Source organism: Anastrepha obliqua, chromosome 3 (genome assembly GCF_027943255.1).
Source record: "Anastrepha obliqua isolate idAnaObli1 chromosome 3, idAnaObli1_1.0, whole genome shotgun sequence".
Classification (NCBI taxonomy): Eukaryota; Metazoa; Arthropoda; class Insecta; order Diptera; family Tephritidae; genus Anastrepha; species Anastrepha obliqua.
Window position 1 is genome coordinate 73,080,528 of NC_072894.1, and position 17,473 is coordinate 73,098,000.

General features: G+C 34.5%; 2 protein-coding genes across 2 annotated transcripts; one reads left to right on the forward strand and one right to left on the reverse strand.

Moving 5' to 3' along the window:
• Positions 1 to 574: 574 nt before the first annotated feature.
• LOC129241434 (claspin) lies at positions 575 to 4,758 on the reverse strand. The gene is made up of 10 exons (XM_054877735.1): positions 4,604 to 4,758; positions 3,926 to 4,090; positions 3,803 to 3,873; positions 3,590 to 3,748; positions 2,910 to 3,425; positions 2,611 to 2,845; positions 1,781 to 2,538; positions 1,213 to 1,471; positions 829 to 1,155; positions 575 to 770 (listed from the first exon to the last, which is right to left on the reverse strand). The coding sequence occupies exons 1-10, from the start codon at positions 4,658 to 4,660 to the stop codon at positions 660 to 662; spliced, it is 2,658 nt and encodes an 885-aa protein (XP_054733710.1). The 5' UTR covers positions 4,661 to 4,758; the 3' UTR covers positions 575 to 659.
• A 3,647-nt stretch (positions 4,759 to 8,405) lies between these two features.
• Positions 8,406 to 14,563, forward strand: LOC129241437 (RING finger protein vilya). Its single transcript, XM_054877738.1, has 3 exons — positions 8,406 to 8,921; positions 10,196 to 10,347; positions 14,300 to 14,563. The coding sequence occupies exons 1-3, from the start codon at positions 8,541 to 8,543 to the stop codon at positions 14,457 to 14,459; spliced, it is 693 nt and encodes a 230-aa protein (XP_054733713.1). The 5' UTR covers positions 8,406 to 8,540; the 3' UTR covers positions 14,460 to 14,563.
• The last annotated feature ends 2,910 nt before the right edge of the window (positions 14,564 to 17,473 follow it).

A 17,473-nucleotide genomic window follows, 5' to 3' on the forward strand; every position in this document is an offset into this window, starting at 1 on the left:
GGAAGGTAGCGTCTTCCCAAAGCAGTTACTTTATTTTTCGCGATTTTGACAAGGCTGACGCTATGCACCATAATAATGCAAAACAAACTAAAAAAGAAATTACCTACTTGCAAAAATTCAGTCAATGGCTTAGCATTATTGTGACATTTAAACTGAACAAACTAATGCGTTTTCTTCATTCTTGCTTTGAAAACAGCTGTAAGAGTAAAGGCAGGTTATTAAAACGACATGAAATCGAACAAAAAGTTAAGACAATTTTTAGAATAACACTGAGGAGCTTTGTGTAAAGTTTCATATCTATACAGGCGACCTCTCTAATCTAGGGCACACTTACTGTCCACGAGATGAAAAAATAAAATTGTAAAACTCATTTTAAAGCTGAAATTTTAATTGACATCGTTAGACTGATTGAAATTTAAAACTTAATTCCTCAATTAAGCTGCGCCTCTGAGCATAGTTGAACAGATAGCTGATATTTCAAGCGAATACCGCCAGTATGTTTTAAATTCCGTATACATACATATTGTATATGGAGTTTCAAAATGTCGCACAAAATAAAACAAATTACCCTAAATAATTTTAATAAAATGTGTTCATTATTGCAAGTATTTTCTTAAATATTCCATTATTATAAGCAATGTTATGAATAAAACCAAGATTTACAATAGTTTGTCTATTAAATATTCACTCTTTCTTTTTTCGCTTTTAGATCTTTTTATTATGTTCACATCGATGTCGTCATTTATATCATCGGCCTTCCTTTTTAGAGTCTACAAAAAAAAAAAACAAATTATATAAGAAAATACTATTGAGTAGATGAAAATTTACCTGCTTTTCTTCAAAAGATAACGTAGTGAAAACAAATTTGTTGGTATTTATTGTTTTGACACCAATTTTATCAGGTGATGTGTTTACATCATTGCTTCCATTTTTAACAGAACAAATTGTTTTTGTTAATGCCTTTTTATTCCGTAATAAAAACGAGCTCCTCGCTTTTGCACTTTCAACTTTGATAAGCTCCTTTGATATTAAAAACTGAGATTTCTCCTTTTCTTCAGATTCTTCAATTTTAGATTTCGATGCAGTTACAATTGTAAGATTTTTAATATCACTTGTTTTGGGAGTTGCTACTGATACAGTTGCTTCTAAAGAAGTCTGAAAAAAAACTTGTTTGTCTTTAACTATCGGCATTAAAACTTTTGAATATCATACTTCATTCAAAGACTGATTTTTTATTGCTTGCTCCCGTTCAAACCGTATTTTTCTCCATAAATGCTCGTTTTCATCATCACTGCCTTCTTCGGGTTTGGTATCCGTTAATTGGTTTTGATCTATTTCAAGGTTAAACGCGGTGTCAAAATTTTTCCATCTAAATTTACGTTGTCGTCGAGCAGAGTCATCTTCTTCGTCCTCAAGGAGAATTTCTTGCAATTTATTTACTTGCCGAATATCATCATCTAACATTTTACGCCTTAAAATTATAAAAGAAGTAAACCGACAATGTGACAAACTATCATCATTTCACATAATACCTTAAGAAAAAAATATTAAGAAACAAACAATTTGTACTTTTTACTTCTGGACTATAAAGTAGTACTACATATGTATGTATGACTTAAATTTTCATTAAAAGCTGCGAAAATGTTTTCTTAAAAAAATATCTAGACAGTTCTTTACTAACGAAAACCCAACCGTCTTAAGAAACAAACATTTGAATTGGTCATAGCATTCCCATACAGTTTTTATAAAATCAATAGTTAAATTTAATTTAAAAACTCACGCATGTATTTTTCCCAATTCAGCTCTCACTTCCTCTTTATCAAATTCGTCTTCGTCTCCTAGTTCAATGTCGTACTGATCCAAATTTTTTTCGTCTTCATCTGCGCTTCCCCAATCGGATTCCGAAAGTTCTGCTTCCTTTTCAAAAAAGGTCTCAGCTTTCTTTAAACAGTCTTGTTTTGTCAACTCCACCGTTATTTCATTTTCTTCGGAGTCATAATCAATATATGTAGCGGGTAGGTTATCATTTTTGGGTGAACTGTCCACTCCCATAGCTTCACTGGACTCTCCAGCCTCATCATCGGACTCCTCAGCCTCATCATCGGAAAACCCCAATTTCATTTTAGACTTATTTATCTTTTTAGTATATCTTTTTGTTCTTATCCTTTCGCAATCAGAAAGTGGAGAGTTTTCTTCATTTGATGAAATGATTTTATTATCAGTTGTATCCTCATTCGGCACAACAGGTTGGGTTTCGAAAGTACCAGAACACAAATTTATTATTTTATCCGTTTCGTCTTCTAGATTGCATATTTGAGTTTCAGGTACTTGACTTATCGCCGGCGGGCTAAGTTGTTGGGACTCGTCAGAATCATCAGACAGAAATACTATTCGCCTTTTAATGTCTACTTCATCTTCATCTTTTTCCGGTTCAACTTGGGTATTTTGACTTTGATAAATTGAAAGTTCTTTGTCGTCGTTTTCATTATTTTCGAGTTCAAAATCAGATTCAGATTCAGAATTTTCACTGCTTGCAGGCTAAATAAAACAATGGAATACATTACCAATATGAGAAAAAACACAACATTATACATTTATGAAGAACCTTACCAATATTTTATCGCCTAATTCTGTGGAAACATCTGTTCCATCTTCATCTGTATCACAAAATGAATTTTTGGCATTATCTTCCTCTTGCCGTTTTTTCATTTCTTCTCTACGTTTTTCCATAATAATTGATTTCAAGTTGTCTTTCAATTTTAAAAATGTTTCTCCTGGTTTTTTACTCAAACAAGCGTCACTGCCATTTAAAAGTGCTTTTGAATTACATTTAGGACTGAGTAATCTATAATGTCATTGTGTTTATGTATGAATAAGATAATAAAATGTTTGTGGACATAACTACTAACCCAATGGATTCCCTAGCAGGTTTCTGACAAGGGTTCGTTTTCATAAGTCTTTCCAGCAAACTATTAGCCCCGCTAATTGATTTAGGATCTTCCTTCCCATTCGAAAGAAAATCGAATGAAATATCTACATCGTCTTTTAAAGTAGGACTTTCTTTAAAAATACCAGATATACATGTATTTGAACTTAATGAAAATGCTGTTTTTTCTTTGGATAACACTGGTTGATTGACAATTGTCTTTAAATTAAGGTCCTTAGCTACGTCTTTTAGATCCAATTTTGGAAGTTCTAAAATTTCAGTTATTATAACATTTTTGTCCCTGCATTTTTCACTCTCATTTATATCAGTAGTTTCTGGTTCTTTGATTTCTTTCTGAACGCCTGTAATTAAGTTTTTGTGCGCACTCTTTATAAGATTATTGTTATCGCCATTTCCGTATTCAGTTTTGTTGGAATTGTCAGTATTTTCAGGTCTGAAAAATTCAGATGCCTCTTTCGCTCTATCCTCCATTAGTTGACTAAATTGAACAAAATATGACGATAAATTCATATTGATAAAAACGTATAGGTACACATGCACTTGTTAATAACAAACATAAAATGGTTTTGCTAAGGTACAAAATATTTTATACACCTACGTAAATTTTGTTCGTATTAGACATTTATTGTATTAAATACTTACGAATAAATCGCTAGTTCTTCTCTGGTCATTTTCAAATTTCTTGATTTTCCAAAGGCGCCGGAAGAATACTTTTCATTGATAATTCCAGATGGTTTTATGATGTTGCGGCGGCTTAGAAATTCTTGCAGTGTATATTTTTTTGGCTTGTGATACGGAATGCTATAAACTTTAAGGTAAGTGTTAGACAAAAAAAAAAAATTTCCTTGGTTTTACCTAAACTGAGCTTCCCTTTGTAATCGCTGTTGTTGACTTTGTAATGTTTGCATATCTTTTTGTGTAGATCGCTGCAAAGTTAGCAAGTTCTTATCAATTCACAAAACTTGAACCAAAACTTACATTGTGCAATTTGTCGTTCATATTTCCTTCATTTTCAATATTGTCTTCAACTTCTTCAAAATTGGCATTTTTAATACAATTTTCTCTGGAAGCAATTTCATCTATATCCGACATGGTACTTTGTATCAGTTCAGACTCGTTTCGGAGATCATTGTTTTTTAAACTCTTTATATATAATTAAAAGAATTAAAACAGATTAATTTTTATAAAAAAATTAATATACATTAGACAATCACTTAAGAATCACTATACATACATATAGCATATTATTAATTACTCTCGAAAGCGTTTTTTTAGAAATGTTCTTAACTCTATACGTGTATGATTTATTTTTTTTTAATGCGAATAATCCGGAATGCTTAAGAAGACATGCTAAAGCAAGTAGACAGGTGGGTAAACTTTACAGAAACGATCAGGTTTTATAACATGCCGAAAACTCACTCGGGCATAGTTCAATCCATTGGAGAAATGTTGAATACTATTACATCCTTTTTTAATCTAACATACTTACATCAAATATTTATATTCTATGAGAAACAGATCATAGAAATAGCACAAACACGCTAAGGAAACTGTTTCGTATCAGACTTTTTTTGCATCATATGCTATATATTCACCAAGCTTTTGATAACACTCAAAATAATAAGTTTAATCGTTGTAAACCTACAATAAACTTACCTTCAATTCTTGCGTATTATCTTTTTGCATGGTGTCATCTACCACAGTTTCCTCCATTGTAATAAAAATGTCTAATGCACGTATTTAAAAATGTTTACTATTATTATTCTATTTACCTGCGCAATCGGTAAATTTCCCGCCGTACTCGACTAACGAAGGATATAACCTATCGATATGTATGAAGTCGATTACAAGGCGTGAAGTTTTCCAGCAAAATACTGTCTTTTGAAAATTAGTGACCGACAATGTAAATGTAATACGTATTATACAAGAATGTTAGAGTAAAGCCCGGTACACTAGAAATGAATAGTTTACGGGGGCGGCAGCTCTTGGTCGGGAAACAATCGAGTCAATCCGGTAACGTATAACTGGCTGTCATGTAAATAGAGAATGAGGTACGAGAATGATAGAGGAAGAGCTTGCGCCTTCCGAATTTGTTGTGCCGTAAGAGTCCAAGAATAAACAAACTAAAGGAAGGGGAATTACTTGTTCAATAGGAGAAAGAGTAGGCTAAAAATATGTTCACATATGCATTAATTAGCAAAAAAATCCACAAAATGCATCTTCCCGATCATATAGGACCGATTACCTGCAAAATTGACAATCAGCTGTCAAGACTGTTTTAAAAGGTTTTTCTTTATAGACCCTCTTATTATTCACAATATGAAGAAAAGATAAGGAGAAGGAATTGCTAATTTAATTGCGCAACTGGCTGCTTGTAATAAACAGTTGAAGGAAATCCGTAACCGACGTTTACTGAGGTTCCAAAAAGTTATGGCAGAAAAACTCATGCGAAATTCTATATAAGGCTGGGATTTGCTATAATGTAACATAGGTAATTTTAGGCAAACTATATTGTCTTATTTAATGGAGCTTGGTAGAGATGTTAGGGAATAGTTTGGAACAACCTTTAAAGCTTTATTCTGAAAATAATAGTTTTGTAATTATTTGCGTTCAAAGTGCCCTCGAGAATGTCACTACAGCTTGGCACATTATAATACTACTAAATCTACACTCACACGCGTGTTTTTACTTATTTTTATACATGTATTCGAAATATTTCAATGAAAATTAAATGCAAATACATTTACCCATATCACCATTTTCTAATTTTAAACGCGAATAAGATTTAATTGGATTTGACAACAGTTGATATTGCCAGATGCCTGCAAATGAAAATAAAAATATGAACAAAAATGAAGTATTTCAGTTCAGTGTTGATGATGGGGATGGGGATTATTGTGCCTCCTTACTATGCACACGCATATGACGTTTCCATTTTGGACTGATGAGGAAAAAAGTTCTGAGCAAAAATTCTACAAATTTACAAATACCCTTCTGGCCGTCGCTCCTGTAAAATTTAATTTTGTCTGTTTATATTTTCGAAAATGTTTCTCAATTCTCATGCGAACTTCGTTCTTATTTCAGGTGTCTGGCAACACCAACTTTTCGCAAAATTACACAACTTTAACAATAAATTACTTAAAAACTATGAGTCTCCGGAGGGTACGGTTTTCAGGTTTAAGATGGGGGCACACCCCTCTATCCCCCCCTTACAACCTTTTTTAAAAACATTATACTAAATTTTTCCCTTATATTACATTTTATAAGAAGTAATAATTTATTAACGTGTACGCAGAAAAAATATTTGAAGGAGTAATAAATGACGCAGAAATAGGTATTAAAGTTAATGGGATATATGTATATAAGTGACATTCGCTACGCAGACGATTCAACGCTAGAAACAGACAATATGAAGGATCTCCAAACTATTATAAACAAAATGGAAAAAGCACAGCAAAGACTTCGTGCTAAATATAAATATTGATAAAATCAAATTTATTCTTGTAAATAAAAGCAGCAGAACCTATGCGAGACTAACTATAGGGGGCAAAACAATAGAGAAAGTAAAGAAATATATGTAGGAGTATGGCTGAATGACCAATGGGACCATGGTCATGAAATAAGAGGCAGAGAAGAAGTGGCTAGAGTGGCTTTAATGAAGATTAAAAAAATACTGACACGCCGGGACATACCAGTTAAATTAAACACAAGATTTTTAAAATGTTATGTATGGTCAACACTCTTAAATGCATGTGACGCCTGGCCATTGAAAACCATAAGCATACACCGTCTAGAATCCTTTGAAATGTGGTGCCATAAAAAATGATGAGAAAAAGCTTGACTGATAAAATATCAAACGATATAGTGCTAAATAGAACGCAAACCTCTAGGAATATACCAACGGACATAAAAAGAAGAAAATTCGCTTATTTCGGACACATAACAAGAGGTGACAAATACGATCTTTTAAAACTGCTGATTCAAGGAAAAATTAAAGGATAAAGAGGAATTGGTAGGAAAAGACGAGGCTCGACAACATCAAGAAGAGGACAAGTCTTAAAACAATCGGCGAACTAACAGTAGCAGCGAGAAACGGACTCAAATTCCTAGACATCGTTAATAATATAACCTGACAACCGTACGGCTAAGATCAAAATAACGTCTGTATGTAATCGCGAACATCCAGCATGGATATGCCGATTAAGAAGAAGAATAAGGGGACAAAGCGTTTATGGGCACACGCACATGCATAATTAATAAAATTTAACAACAATTTTACTAGAATTAGATGTCTCCGTGTCACCGGATTTACACATTTGGGCACACAGTGTGTAAATCCGGTGCATCAGAGAGTGCGTGACGCCACGTTTGCCAAGTTGTGCAGTGTTGCCAACCATTTGCTCTTCACAATAAATTTAGTGCTTTTTTATACCCAAAATGCGAAAATTTTTAAGTTTGGTGTTTCTACCTCTTTGTTTTTAATTTGAAACTACCGAAACTGTAAGTTAAAAAAACTGTATTATTAAACAAAATAAGGTTAAAAAAGGTCACTCTGAGAAGATTTTAGTGCTAATGTTAATTTGTTGTAAATTTATTTTTTTGCTCCTTTTAAGTCAATGCAAAAATATTAAATGTTCTTCTCTCAACTCTTCTTAACATTGAAAATCTTTTTACACATTTTAAAAAGCGTTTGAACTTACTGAATGCGAATAAAAACCATAGAGGTGTAATCGTTTCGTCCCGTCCTCAATCCTTAGTGGGACATAGGACATCAAGAGGTGTATTCATAATAAAAATAAGCAAAGAATACCAGAATATACTGAAAAAACCATAACGACAATTTTTCAAAAAGAGTACCTTATTTTGTTACATAACCTGAAATATAGCAAATAAGTCGTTCGCTTAACAAAAGAGTTTCTTTTAACAAAAAAAACTCATAAATAAAATTGTACATATCCATAACACATTTATTTAAAAAAACGCACATTTTAAAGACAATTTGTCACGCATACAAAGTTCTTTAAGTAATTTAATTAAAATTTGTTATTTTATTTTCTTTAAATGGGCATTTTAGTGCGTTTTTATATCCAAAGCTAGGAAACATTGCAGTAGCGAGAGAGAGATTTGACTGCTGAAAGCAGAAGAACACCAACAATAACTGCAATTGCGGGAAATGCGACCAGGTGTTAAAAAAAGTAAAGCTAAATTGAACTAATTTTTAAAAATGTATATTTTACAAATTACAAACATTACTTTTAATTAGAACAGGCTAGAAAAATGTCATAAAGAAAGAACTAAAACTCCGAGGCTAAATAACAAAAAAAAAAAAAAAAAATTACGAAAATAGTAATCTAGCCACACTGGTGCTAAAACACGTAACTCATTGTCAAATTCGCTGAGAGCTAAGTAACGGTACCACGATAGGCGCCATCGCATTATTCTTTCCATCATAGCCACCTTCACTAGTCAATTTGCTTTGGAGCCGTTAGGCTTGTTTAATTAATTGATACTCGGTATTTCTTTAGTACACTAAAGATTATCTAAAGTACCACTAACTTATTCCACATTTAAAATTGTGTTGGTACATAAAACCATGGAAAACGAATCATTTGATGATGATTTCTCTTCAAAAGACAAAACTAAATTGGCAAAAGACATTTCTTCGTATTGGATTCATTGCAATCGTTGTTATGAAACATATATTCGCACGCGAAGGCGTATATTGTTGTTGGCTTGCAATCACATAATTTGTGAAAAATGTGTAGCAATTCCCTCCTTAAATGTTTTAAATGGATCCAATGAAGTAAACTGCCCCATTTGCCATAGAGTACAGCGTTTTCGGGTATTATGTAATATGATGCCGGCTCATACTAAAGAACTGTTTAATCCTGAACCATGGCGTGATCCAACTGAACGAGTTTTGAAATTTCAGGCAGATCAACGTAAAAACTTTGAAAAAGGAATGATTAAGAAGGTATGTATATACATACATGCATATGTATGGTATCAGGTTTAGATATCACAACTTTAAAAAGAAAATTTTGAAAATTGCTGGTGCCATAACCTTTTATGGGTAAAGTCGTGTATCTTGATAACGACTTGCTCACACCATTATGGATTTTAAACTCACCAACGTAAACGTACACCCGTTTCAGCTGGCACGATGAAACAACGATCTACGATACTATGGAACAGAACGGTGGTGAGAATTGATTAACATGGGTATCTCATTAGTATCATCGAGTCAGCTGATACGGATGTACGTTTACGTTATGAATGTGAGCACCGTAATGCTGCAAACAGTCACCGACATAAACGCAGTCCCCTGTCAGCTGTTCCGATCAAACGAATGAGAGCCCCATGTAAATGAAAATTTACTTCCCTTCCGTATCGTAGTATCGTAGATTTTATCGCAGGCTTTGCCAAAAAGCACCAAGTCCAAATAATTCATTTATCTATAATTAACATTATTCAACATTGTTTTTAAATTATTTTAACAAAAATTAAAAATTTTCCAAGTTTATTTTGCAAATGATTTCGAAATGTACTGGTTGGCAATACTGTGTGGTGAGAGAGCAATCAGCTGACACGGTTCTATGGAAATTTTCAAAAATCCTGCGATAAAATCTGAGATACTGCGATACGGAAGGGAAGTAATTTCTCATTTACATAGGGCTCTCATTAGTTTGATCGTAACAACTGACAGGGGACAGCGTTTACGTCGGTGACTGTTTGCAGCATTATTGTCTATGAGTTTTCTTAATTCCAAAAATTAACAGTTATTCTAAATAAAATTTAATAAAATCTGGGTGGGTATATGAAATGTGGTACGGACTGAATTTAACCTTCCTTTTTATTTCGGCCGCCGTAGCCGAATGGGTTGGTGCGTGATTACCATTCGGAATTCACAGAGAGGTCGTTGGTTCGAATCTCGGTGAAAGCAAAATTAATAAAAACATTTTTCTAATAGCGGTCGCCCCTCGGCAGGCAATGGCAAACCTCCGAGTGTATTTCTGCCATGAAAAAGCTCCTCATAAAAATATCTGCCGTTCGGAGTCGGCTTGAAACTGTAGGTCCCTCCATTTGTGGAACAACATCAAGACGCACACCACAAATAGGAGGAGGAGCTCGGACAAACACCTAACGGAAGTGTACGCGCCAATTATTTATTTTTATTTTATTTTTATTATTGAGTTTGCAATTTAATACTTATTGAGACTACATATTACATTTAGTTTTTATTTATAGCATTCTGAATTGGAAGAAATAAGAAAAAATTGCAAATTAATGGAGATAAATGCGAAAGAGGGTTATGAGAAATTGGATCAATTACAACATGAGCGCAAACAATTGGAAAGGGAAGTACGCAATTATAAGGATCAGGAATTGCGATCAGAAAGGTTTGTATAAGAAAATAAAATTGTACATTTTTTGAATTTTTTAATAATAGAAGAATTCAAAAAATGGGTATTTTTTTCGATTTGTGGCAGAAATGGAAACTAAAATATTTTTGCATCCGTTTTCTTCAGTAATTTCTTTGAATAATCTAATAAAGGGGCGGCAAGATATCGTCGCAAAGTACTTGAATCCGCACACATCCATTTACATTCGTACACACACGGACAAAATTATTCACACAACTACTAATTTTTCATTCGATAAGCAGTATCTTGAGAAAAAATTAATATTATTCTAAGAAAAATACACAAACAAACTTTCATACAAGTCTTCTTTTGAAATATTAAGGTAAAGTGATGTATCTATAATACCATCCATAAATACAACGTTACCCACGCTTTCCGTTGACATACATCCCCACACCATTACACCCCCACCACCACCCTGTGGTACTTACTCTATCGCTTTTTTCGAATCCGGTATTGGATTTTCTCCAGACTCGAATCCTTCCATCCGATTGAAAAATGTTGAACTTACTCTCGTCGTTAAAAATAATGTTGCTCCAGAAATCAAGAGGCTTATTTTTATACTCCTTTGCGAACTCTATCCTCTTATTGTTATTGACTTTGCGGATGAGTGGTTTTCTTCGAGTCATTCGCGAGCTATACCCGGCACCTTTCAAGGCCCTGCAAACTGTTTTCGGATGGACTTCTGTATTAATCTCTTTACGAACTTCTGCTACCACTTGCGTTGATGTAATTTTTGCATTCTTTTTTATTTTTCTTACTATATCGGGTTCATTACTGAGGGTAAATTTGCCTTTCCCCTTTAAAACGCTTTATTATGCTATAAATAATAAAACGACTTCGATTCACGGTTTGGGCGATTTCTGCACATGATTTGCCCTCATTATGCATATGCAAATTATTTTTCTTTCAGCTTCAGTTGGGTCTGCTTGTTTCCGACCCATGATTTATTAATAACGCGAAAGCAAGACTTGAAATGGCCAAATAAGTTGAGTTTCGAATGATCGTATTCATAATGGGACTTATTCGAAAGCATAAGTTGCTTTGTTAGGAAAATGAAATCTGTTAAAATTGAATTGATTTTTGAACTTTTTTTTAGTTTTTAATAAACAATAAATTTGAGTATTTTTCTTAGAATAACATTTTTAATTACATTAATTTTTTCTGAAGATACAACTTATTGAATAAAAAATTAGTTGTGGGAATCATTTTGTCCATTTGTGTATATAATTTCCTTATGTCTTATTGTTTGTTTTTTATTTTTTGAAAAGAAATTATTATATAGGTCTTGTTAAATTTTCATTGCTGGATTAAAGGTTTTAATAAAAAATAATCTAATTTTTATTTTTCATAATATGCAACTCAAATTGAATTTTCAAATATTTTGGTCTTAGTGGGTATCTACACATACAACCCGCAAAACAAATTTGTTACGAATTGGTTACGTTCTTATCCAAATAAAAATAATTACTTCTAGTTCGAAAACTGGATTTTTAAATAAAAGTCACAAATTAATGAGCCACAAGTCTGGCGTCAGCCCCCTCTCCGATACAAAACAAGCAAAAGGATGTTTGTGAGATTTCATTGAATGGCTTGGTAATATTGTGATTTGTGAAGTTGCTGTGTGTTAAATTGTAAAAACAAAAATTAATAGAAAGCCTCCAAATGTAGTTTGTTTGCGTTTTTATGCGGAAGACGTAGTTGCTAGAAAGTATGTGTGTGTGCATATAATTTCTTGTATTTGGTTGTTGCATTGGTACGGCGGCCGCCATAGCCGAATGGGTTGGTGCGTGATTACCATTCGGAATTCACAGATAAAACGTTGGCTCGAATCTCGGTGAAACCAAAATTAATAAAAACATTTTTCTATTAGGGGTCGGCTCTCGGCAGGCAATGGCAAACCTCCGAATGTAGTTCTGCCATGAAAAAGCTCCTCATAAAAAATATTTGCCGTTCGGAGTCGGTTTGAAACTGTAGGTCCCTCCATTTGTGGAACAACATCAAGACGCACACCACAAATAGGAGGAGGAGCTCGGTCAAACACCCAAAAAGGGTGTACGCGCCAGTTATATATAATATATATATTGCTTTCTTCTTCTTCACACACAAGGAAGGCGCATCAATTTCTCCAATATCCTTACTGGAAATTTGTTTCGCCACTGTCGTTAAGGCGAATTCATGTTTTTGTTTTAGTATTTCATTCGCGCGGTATTGCTACAATTGGGTCGTGAACATTCGTGTTTTGTAACACTGCCTTGCTCTTAAGTCTGATCATCACGATCGATAAGGTGTTGAAAGTGTCATCTATGCACTATAACGGGTGGCTGTCCTTTTCGTGACCTCATTCAGCTATCTGTCATCCACACAAAATCGGGTGCTTCAATCTTCCCTTTTAACCAGCACATCGAGTGTGCTCCACGGCTTTATTGATGGTTCAATTACTCCATTTAGCTGCTTCTTCGCGCTTTGCTAGTAGAACTCGACGTAGAACTTGTCGAATTAGGTTTGCATCTCCTGTGTCTATTCAATGTTTCACGATGGCATTTCTTTCAAACTTTCCACAACCACCGTTGAATATGTAGCCGCATTTCTCCAGAAATCTCGTAGCTTTCGTCCTTTTTAGCCCGCTCCTGATGTGGTCCGTCGCAGTTTACTATGGCTTCTACAGCACGACATTTTCCAGCTCCTTTGTCCAAAATAATCTAACTAGTGACTTGAAATCATTTAGGACCCTTGATAGAACCCTCGTGCATTTTCCCGTCTTTACTACGATTATGTTCGCCCTCTTCTTAGCAGACTCTATGATCCTCACTTCACCTGCTCCACAGCCTCCCCCCACATTAGCACATATGACTGCCTTAGATTTTGGCGGAATCCATTGAGGCGGACTTAGGGTTACCTTTCTGGACTGTAGACTTGGCTCGTACCCAGTATTTAGAGCTATCTCCATATTCTGCTACAAAAGAACATTTTCCCCCAAATCCAAGATAAATCCGTGCAGCAGCATGCAATCCACACTAATTATTAATTCATCCATGATTTCAGCTAGTAAAAATGTGTAACTACTGACAAAGCTCCAATAACGGCCTCTCAAGTTATATATATATAATTGGGGCTTACACCCTTTTTGGGTATTTGGCCGAGCTCCTTCTATTTGTGACGTGCGTCTTGTTGTTGTTCCACAAATGGAGGGACCTACAGTTTTAAGCCGACTTCTGTTCTGCAAACTAGCCCTTGAATGGAAAACGCTTGTGTTCACAGAAGAAGTTTAGTTTGCATGGCCCGGATAGTGAGCACAAGGATTGGCGTTCTAAAAATCATCCCACAGTAGCGCACCAGCTACAATGGACGCTCAGTCATGATCTGTGGCGGCCTCGGGTACAAAGGAATTACTTTTATTTGCTTTGGGAAGGGAATAGCTACGCTAGAATACATTTTCCAGCAAGATATTGCCGCCATTCAATGCTCACACAAAATTAAAGAGTTCCTGGAACAGCGAGGAATCGCAATCTCGATTGGCTAGCATTTAGTCCTGACTAGAAACTAGTTGAAAACCGATGATCCCATGTATATCCAAAATCTTATTAACTCCATTCTAAGACGTCTGGAAGAAGTAATAAGTTGCAAGAGAAGCCATATATGTATCTTATTAAAATATAAGAAAATTTAAGTGTCTTGATAATTATCTCAAACCTCAATTTAAAAATTTAAAGAAATACATAATTCATGCGAATTTAATAAGTTGAATTGAATAATTGAAATAAGTAATTTTTATGCTTAAATAAAATGAATAACTAAAACACTAAAACTGATTGGATTTGATTATGTTTTCTTTTAAATCTGGTACCTGATTTAATCAAGTCAACCAATGATTAACAATTTCTGCTAGAGAAATAATTCAACATAAGTTTTATTCTACTAATTGCAGTACAATACACCTTCAACCGACAGATACTTTCAACAATGAGTTTTTTGATCTCAATACATTTTCTGGAGCTAATCGAGAAAGGGCTAAACACCGTTCACACCGTCGACGTCACAGTTTTTCTGAAAATATTTCCAACAATTTCACGCTCAGTCCACAGTAAGCACATTTTTGATTGTATGATTACATATTTGTGAATCAATCCTGAATGAATTCAAACATTATAATTTTTCTGATAATAAAAGATGAGAAGTGGTGCTCAGACAATTTGAGAGTTTTTTTAATTCGCCAGACCCGGAAAAGGTTTAATAGACTGTTTGCACAAATCTGCCGTCTGTCAGCTCTGAAAATATATCAAACACTAATTTATTACAATTTTGTAACTAAAATTCCCTAAAAGTTGTTGGATGATTCCGCTGTAGCTGCAATGAAAATCTGAACGGATCTCGCATGCCGATGGCCTGATTCCGCACATGACAGCAACATTTTTATTAGCCGTTTTAAGCATCGTTTTGGTTAAAATTAATTTAATGACTGCTTTATACTAGGCGACAGTACGTATGGTGTTAGTAAATATGTATATACAGTAGGTTCTGTTTTTATGCGGCTTTTTTTTATGCGGTTTTGAAATAGTGCGGTTTTTTTTTTAAATTACAAAATGCATGTCGACCTATCGGGAATTGTACATATAAACAAGATTCTAAGCAAAAACTCATCACAGATTACATCAGAAATGCTAACCCTACAAGTATGGAAGATATATAAAGATATAATTTTCAAAGATACAATATTTTGTTTAAGCGATTTTATTTAATTATTTCAGATTCATGCGGTCTATGGAACGTATCTATAGTAATAATATGGGACTAGTGCCCTTTTTTATGCGATTATTTCAGATTTATGCGGTTTTAGCATTTGAAACGTATCTATAGTTTTACTATAGAACTAGTAGCTTTTTTTATGCTGTTTCTTTTTTATGCTGTTTCTTGCGGAACGTATCTACCGCATAAAAACAGAACCTACTGTATAGCACGACCCCACCTTCCAATATAGATGGGGAGCGGTTGCGAATAAGAAACAGCAATATGAGTTGCTTGGCGTATTGAAGCGTCGATTTCGAGTGGTTTCCGTAGGATTAACTTTATAGAAACTAACTTTAACATAGACAATTTTCAAGCTGTAAAACCCACTAAAATAGCAAACGGGGTGGATGAATATACGATCTAAATACAAGTAGATGCTTTTATGAGGTCGAGTTTATTCAGATACTATTTTCCCAGTAAATTTATAAGTCAGTTCAAACCAAAAGCAAAATCATGTTTTTTCAGATTATAGAGGAATATGTACAATATATTAGACCGGGTCGGTCGCCAGATAAAACAAAACAGTTGGGCAAAAGTCCACCCCTGCATTTGAATCATAAAAATTTATTTTTTTGATCCTTCTAAAAACCGCCGAAATGGTTTCTTTATTTGTTAACCGATTTTCAAAAACATTGTCATTATTCTAGTCGAGTTATATTTTTCGTTCTTTTATGCTTTTGAGGTCCGAAGTTATTTTCACATAGTTAGTTCAGTTACCCAATTATTTCCTCTGGTAAAATATATTTACCCAGGTGTTTGTTTCAGTTATGCATCAGTGCTGGGCACGATGCCAGCACATGTTTGTCGTTTTCATCTTCCCCCCCTACAAAATCTGCTTTGCATCTAAAGTTGCACCGTACTTAATAAGTTAGCGAACGAACAGATCTTACAACACAAATGTACAGTTGTTAACGCAATTCACTGTACTTATTAAAAAGTAATGCACATTTCTGTTTTTTTTTTGTTTGGCTAATTGCTACTCTGGCCTTTTGCTTGCTGCTACGTTGAAAAATAAAAAGATATAAATAGATGTTTTATGTGCAAGCTAATTGAGAAATTTCAATACATACCTACCTTTATAAAAGTCTTACATCCGCTTGTAAAAAATTTTCCAAAGAAAAAAATGTATTTTTAACGAAATTTTCGATTGTGGTCGGGCGTAATAACAGTCGTCCTGCAGGGTTATTTCCAAGATGAATATATACAAGGAGCTGTTGTTCCATCAACTGATTGACGCCTGATTGTCAAAGCTAGAGTATTTGTATCTTCCTTCCCTTTTCTTCCTTCAGCTGAAATTTCATAATAGCCCACCAAATTGAATCGACATCACCTTGTATAGATTCACTTTGATTATTTCCCAACGTTTACTTTTTACATTGCCTGACAACAGTTATTGCCCAACGCTTATTTTTACGTTGCTTGACAAATTATTGGCCCACGTCTTCATTAATAATAATTATCAATATGAAATGTTAACTTTGCATAGCTCCATATCTCAATAACACAGATATTTATCAATTACGTATCACTTACTGAAATGGGGAATCCATGACTGGATAAAGTATGTAAATGGCACAGAAGGTGCAAAATAATGGTACAAAATGATGACCGAGTCTTGTTGAAATGACCACGGTCTGCCACCAAAATGTTTGTCTGCCCACGGCTTCAAAGCAACCTCCAGAATACTTTCCCGATAATATTTCGCATTTAACTTGACGCCAGGCTCGATGAAAACGATTGGAGAGTGCCCATCTGCAGTTATAGCGGCCCAAACTATTACCTGTGGCGGGTGCTGCCTCCTGGTGGCCAATCGATGACTCAAATAAACCCTATCGTTTTGTAAGTTTACGAATTACTCAATTTGAACAATTTTCTCGCCAGAAAACACAATGTTCGGAAATTGACCGCTTTCGGCCAAGTGCAGCAACTCCTTCGCTCTCTCAAGTCTGACTTGTTGCTACTTTGGTGTGAGATAATGCGCCTTTTGAATTTGTAGGTCTTGACTTTGATATCATTTCTCAGTATGCGGGGGATACTACGGTCAGATATTTTCAGTTCTTTCGCCATTTGATTGGCACTTCGACGGGGATTTCGGTCAAGTTGCTTCTTCATTTTTTGAGCCATTTCACGTGACGTTGCAGTCTTTTGATGACCACCTCCATGACGTTCCGTGATGCTACCAGTACCATTGCAACGAGTAATTGTTCGATAAACAAAAACTTTATTCACTTTAAGGTGCTCGAGCTCACGATACAGCCGCTCGTTGTGATTTCCCAGCCAAATATAATGCAATCACACTATTACGTTTGATATT

Bases quoted from the DNA above. Each gene is read 5' to 3' on its own strand.
- LOC129241434 (XM_054877735.1), bottom strand. From the start codon at position 4,660: ATGGAGGAAACTGTGGTAGATGACACCATGCAAAAAGATAATACGCAA. The intron at 4,091-4,603 runs GTAAGTTTATTG...TTATATATAAAG, and splicing joins ATAATACGCAAGAATTGAAG to AGTTTAAAAAACAATGATCT. The intron at 1,472-1,780 runs GTGAGTTTTTAA...TATAATTTTAAG, and splicing joins GAATTGGGAAAAATACATGC to GCGTAAAATGTTAGATGATG.
- LOC129241437 (XM_054877738.1), top strand. From the start codon at position 8,541: ATGGAAAACGAATCATTTGATGATGATTTCTCTTCAAAAGACAAAACT. The intron at 8,922-10,195 runs GTATGTATATAC...TTTTATTTATAG, and splicing joins AAAAAGGAATGATTAAGAAG to CATTCTGAATTGGAAGAAAT. The intron at 10,348-14,299 runs GTTTGTATAAGA...TACTAATTGCAG, and splicing joins CAGGAATTGCGATCAGAAAG to TACAATACACCTTCAACCGA.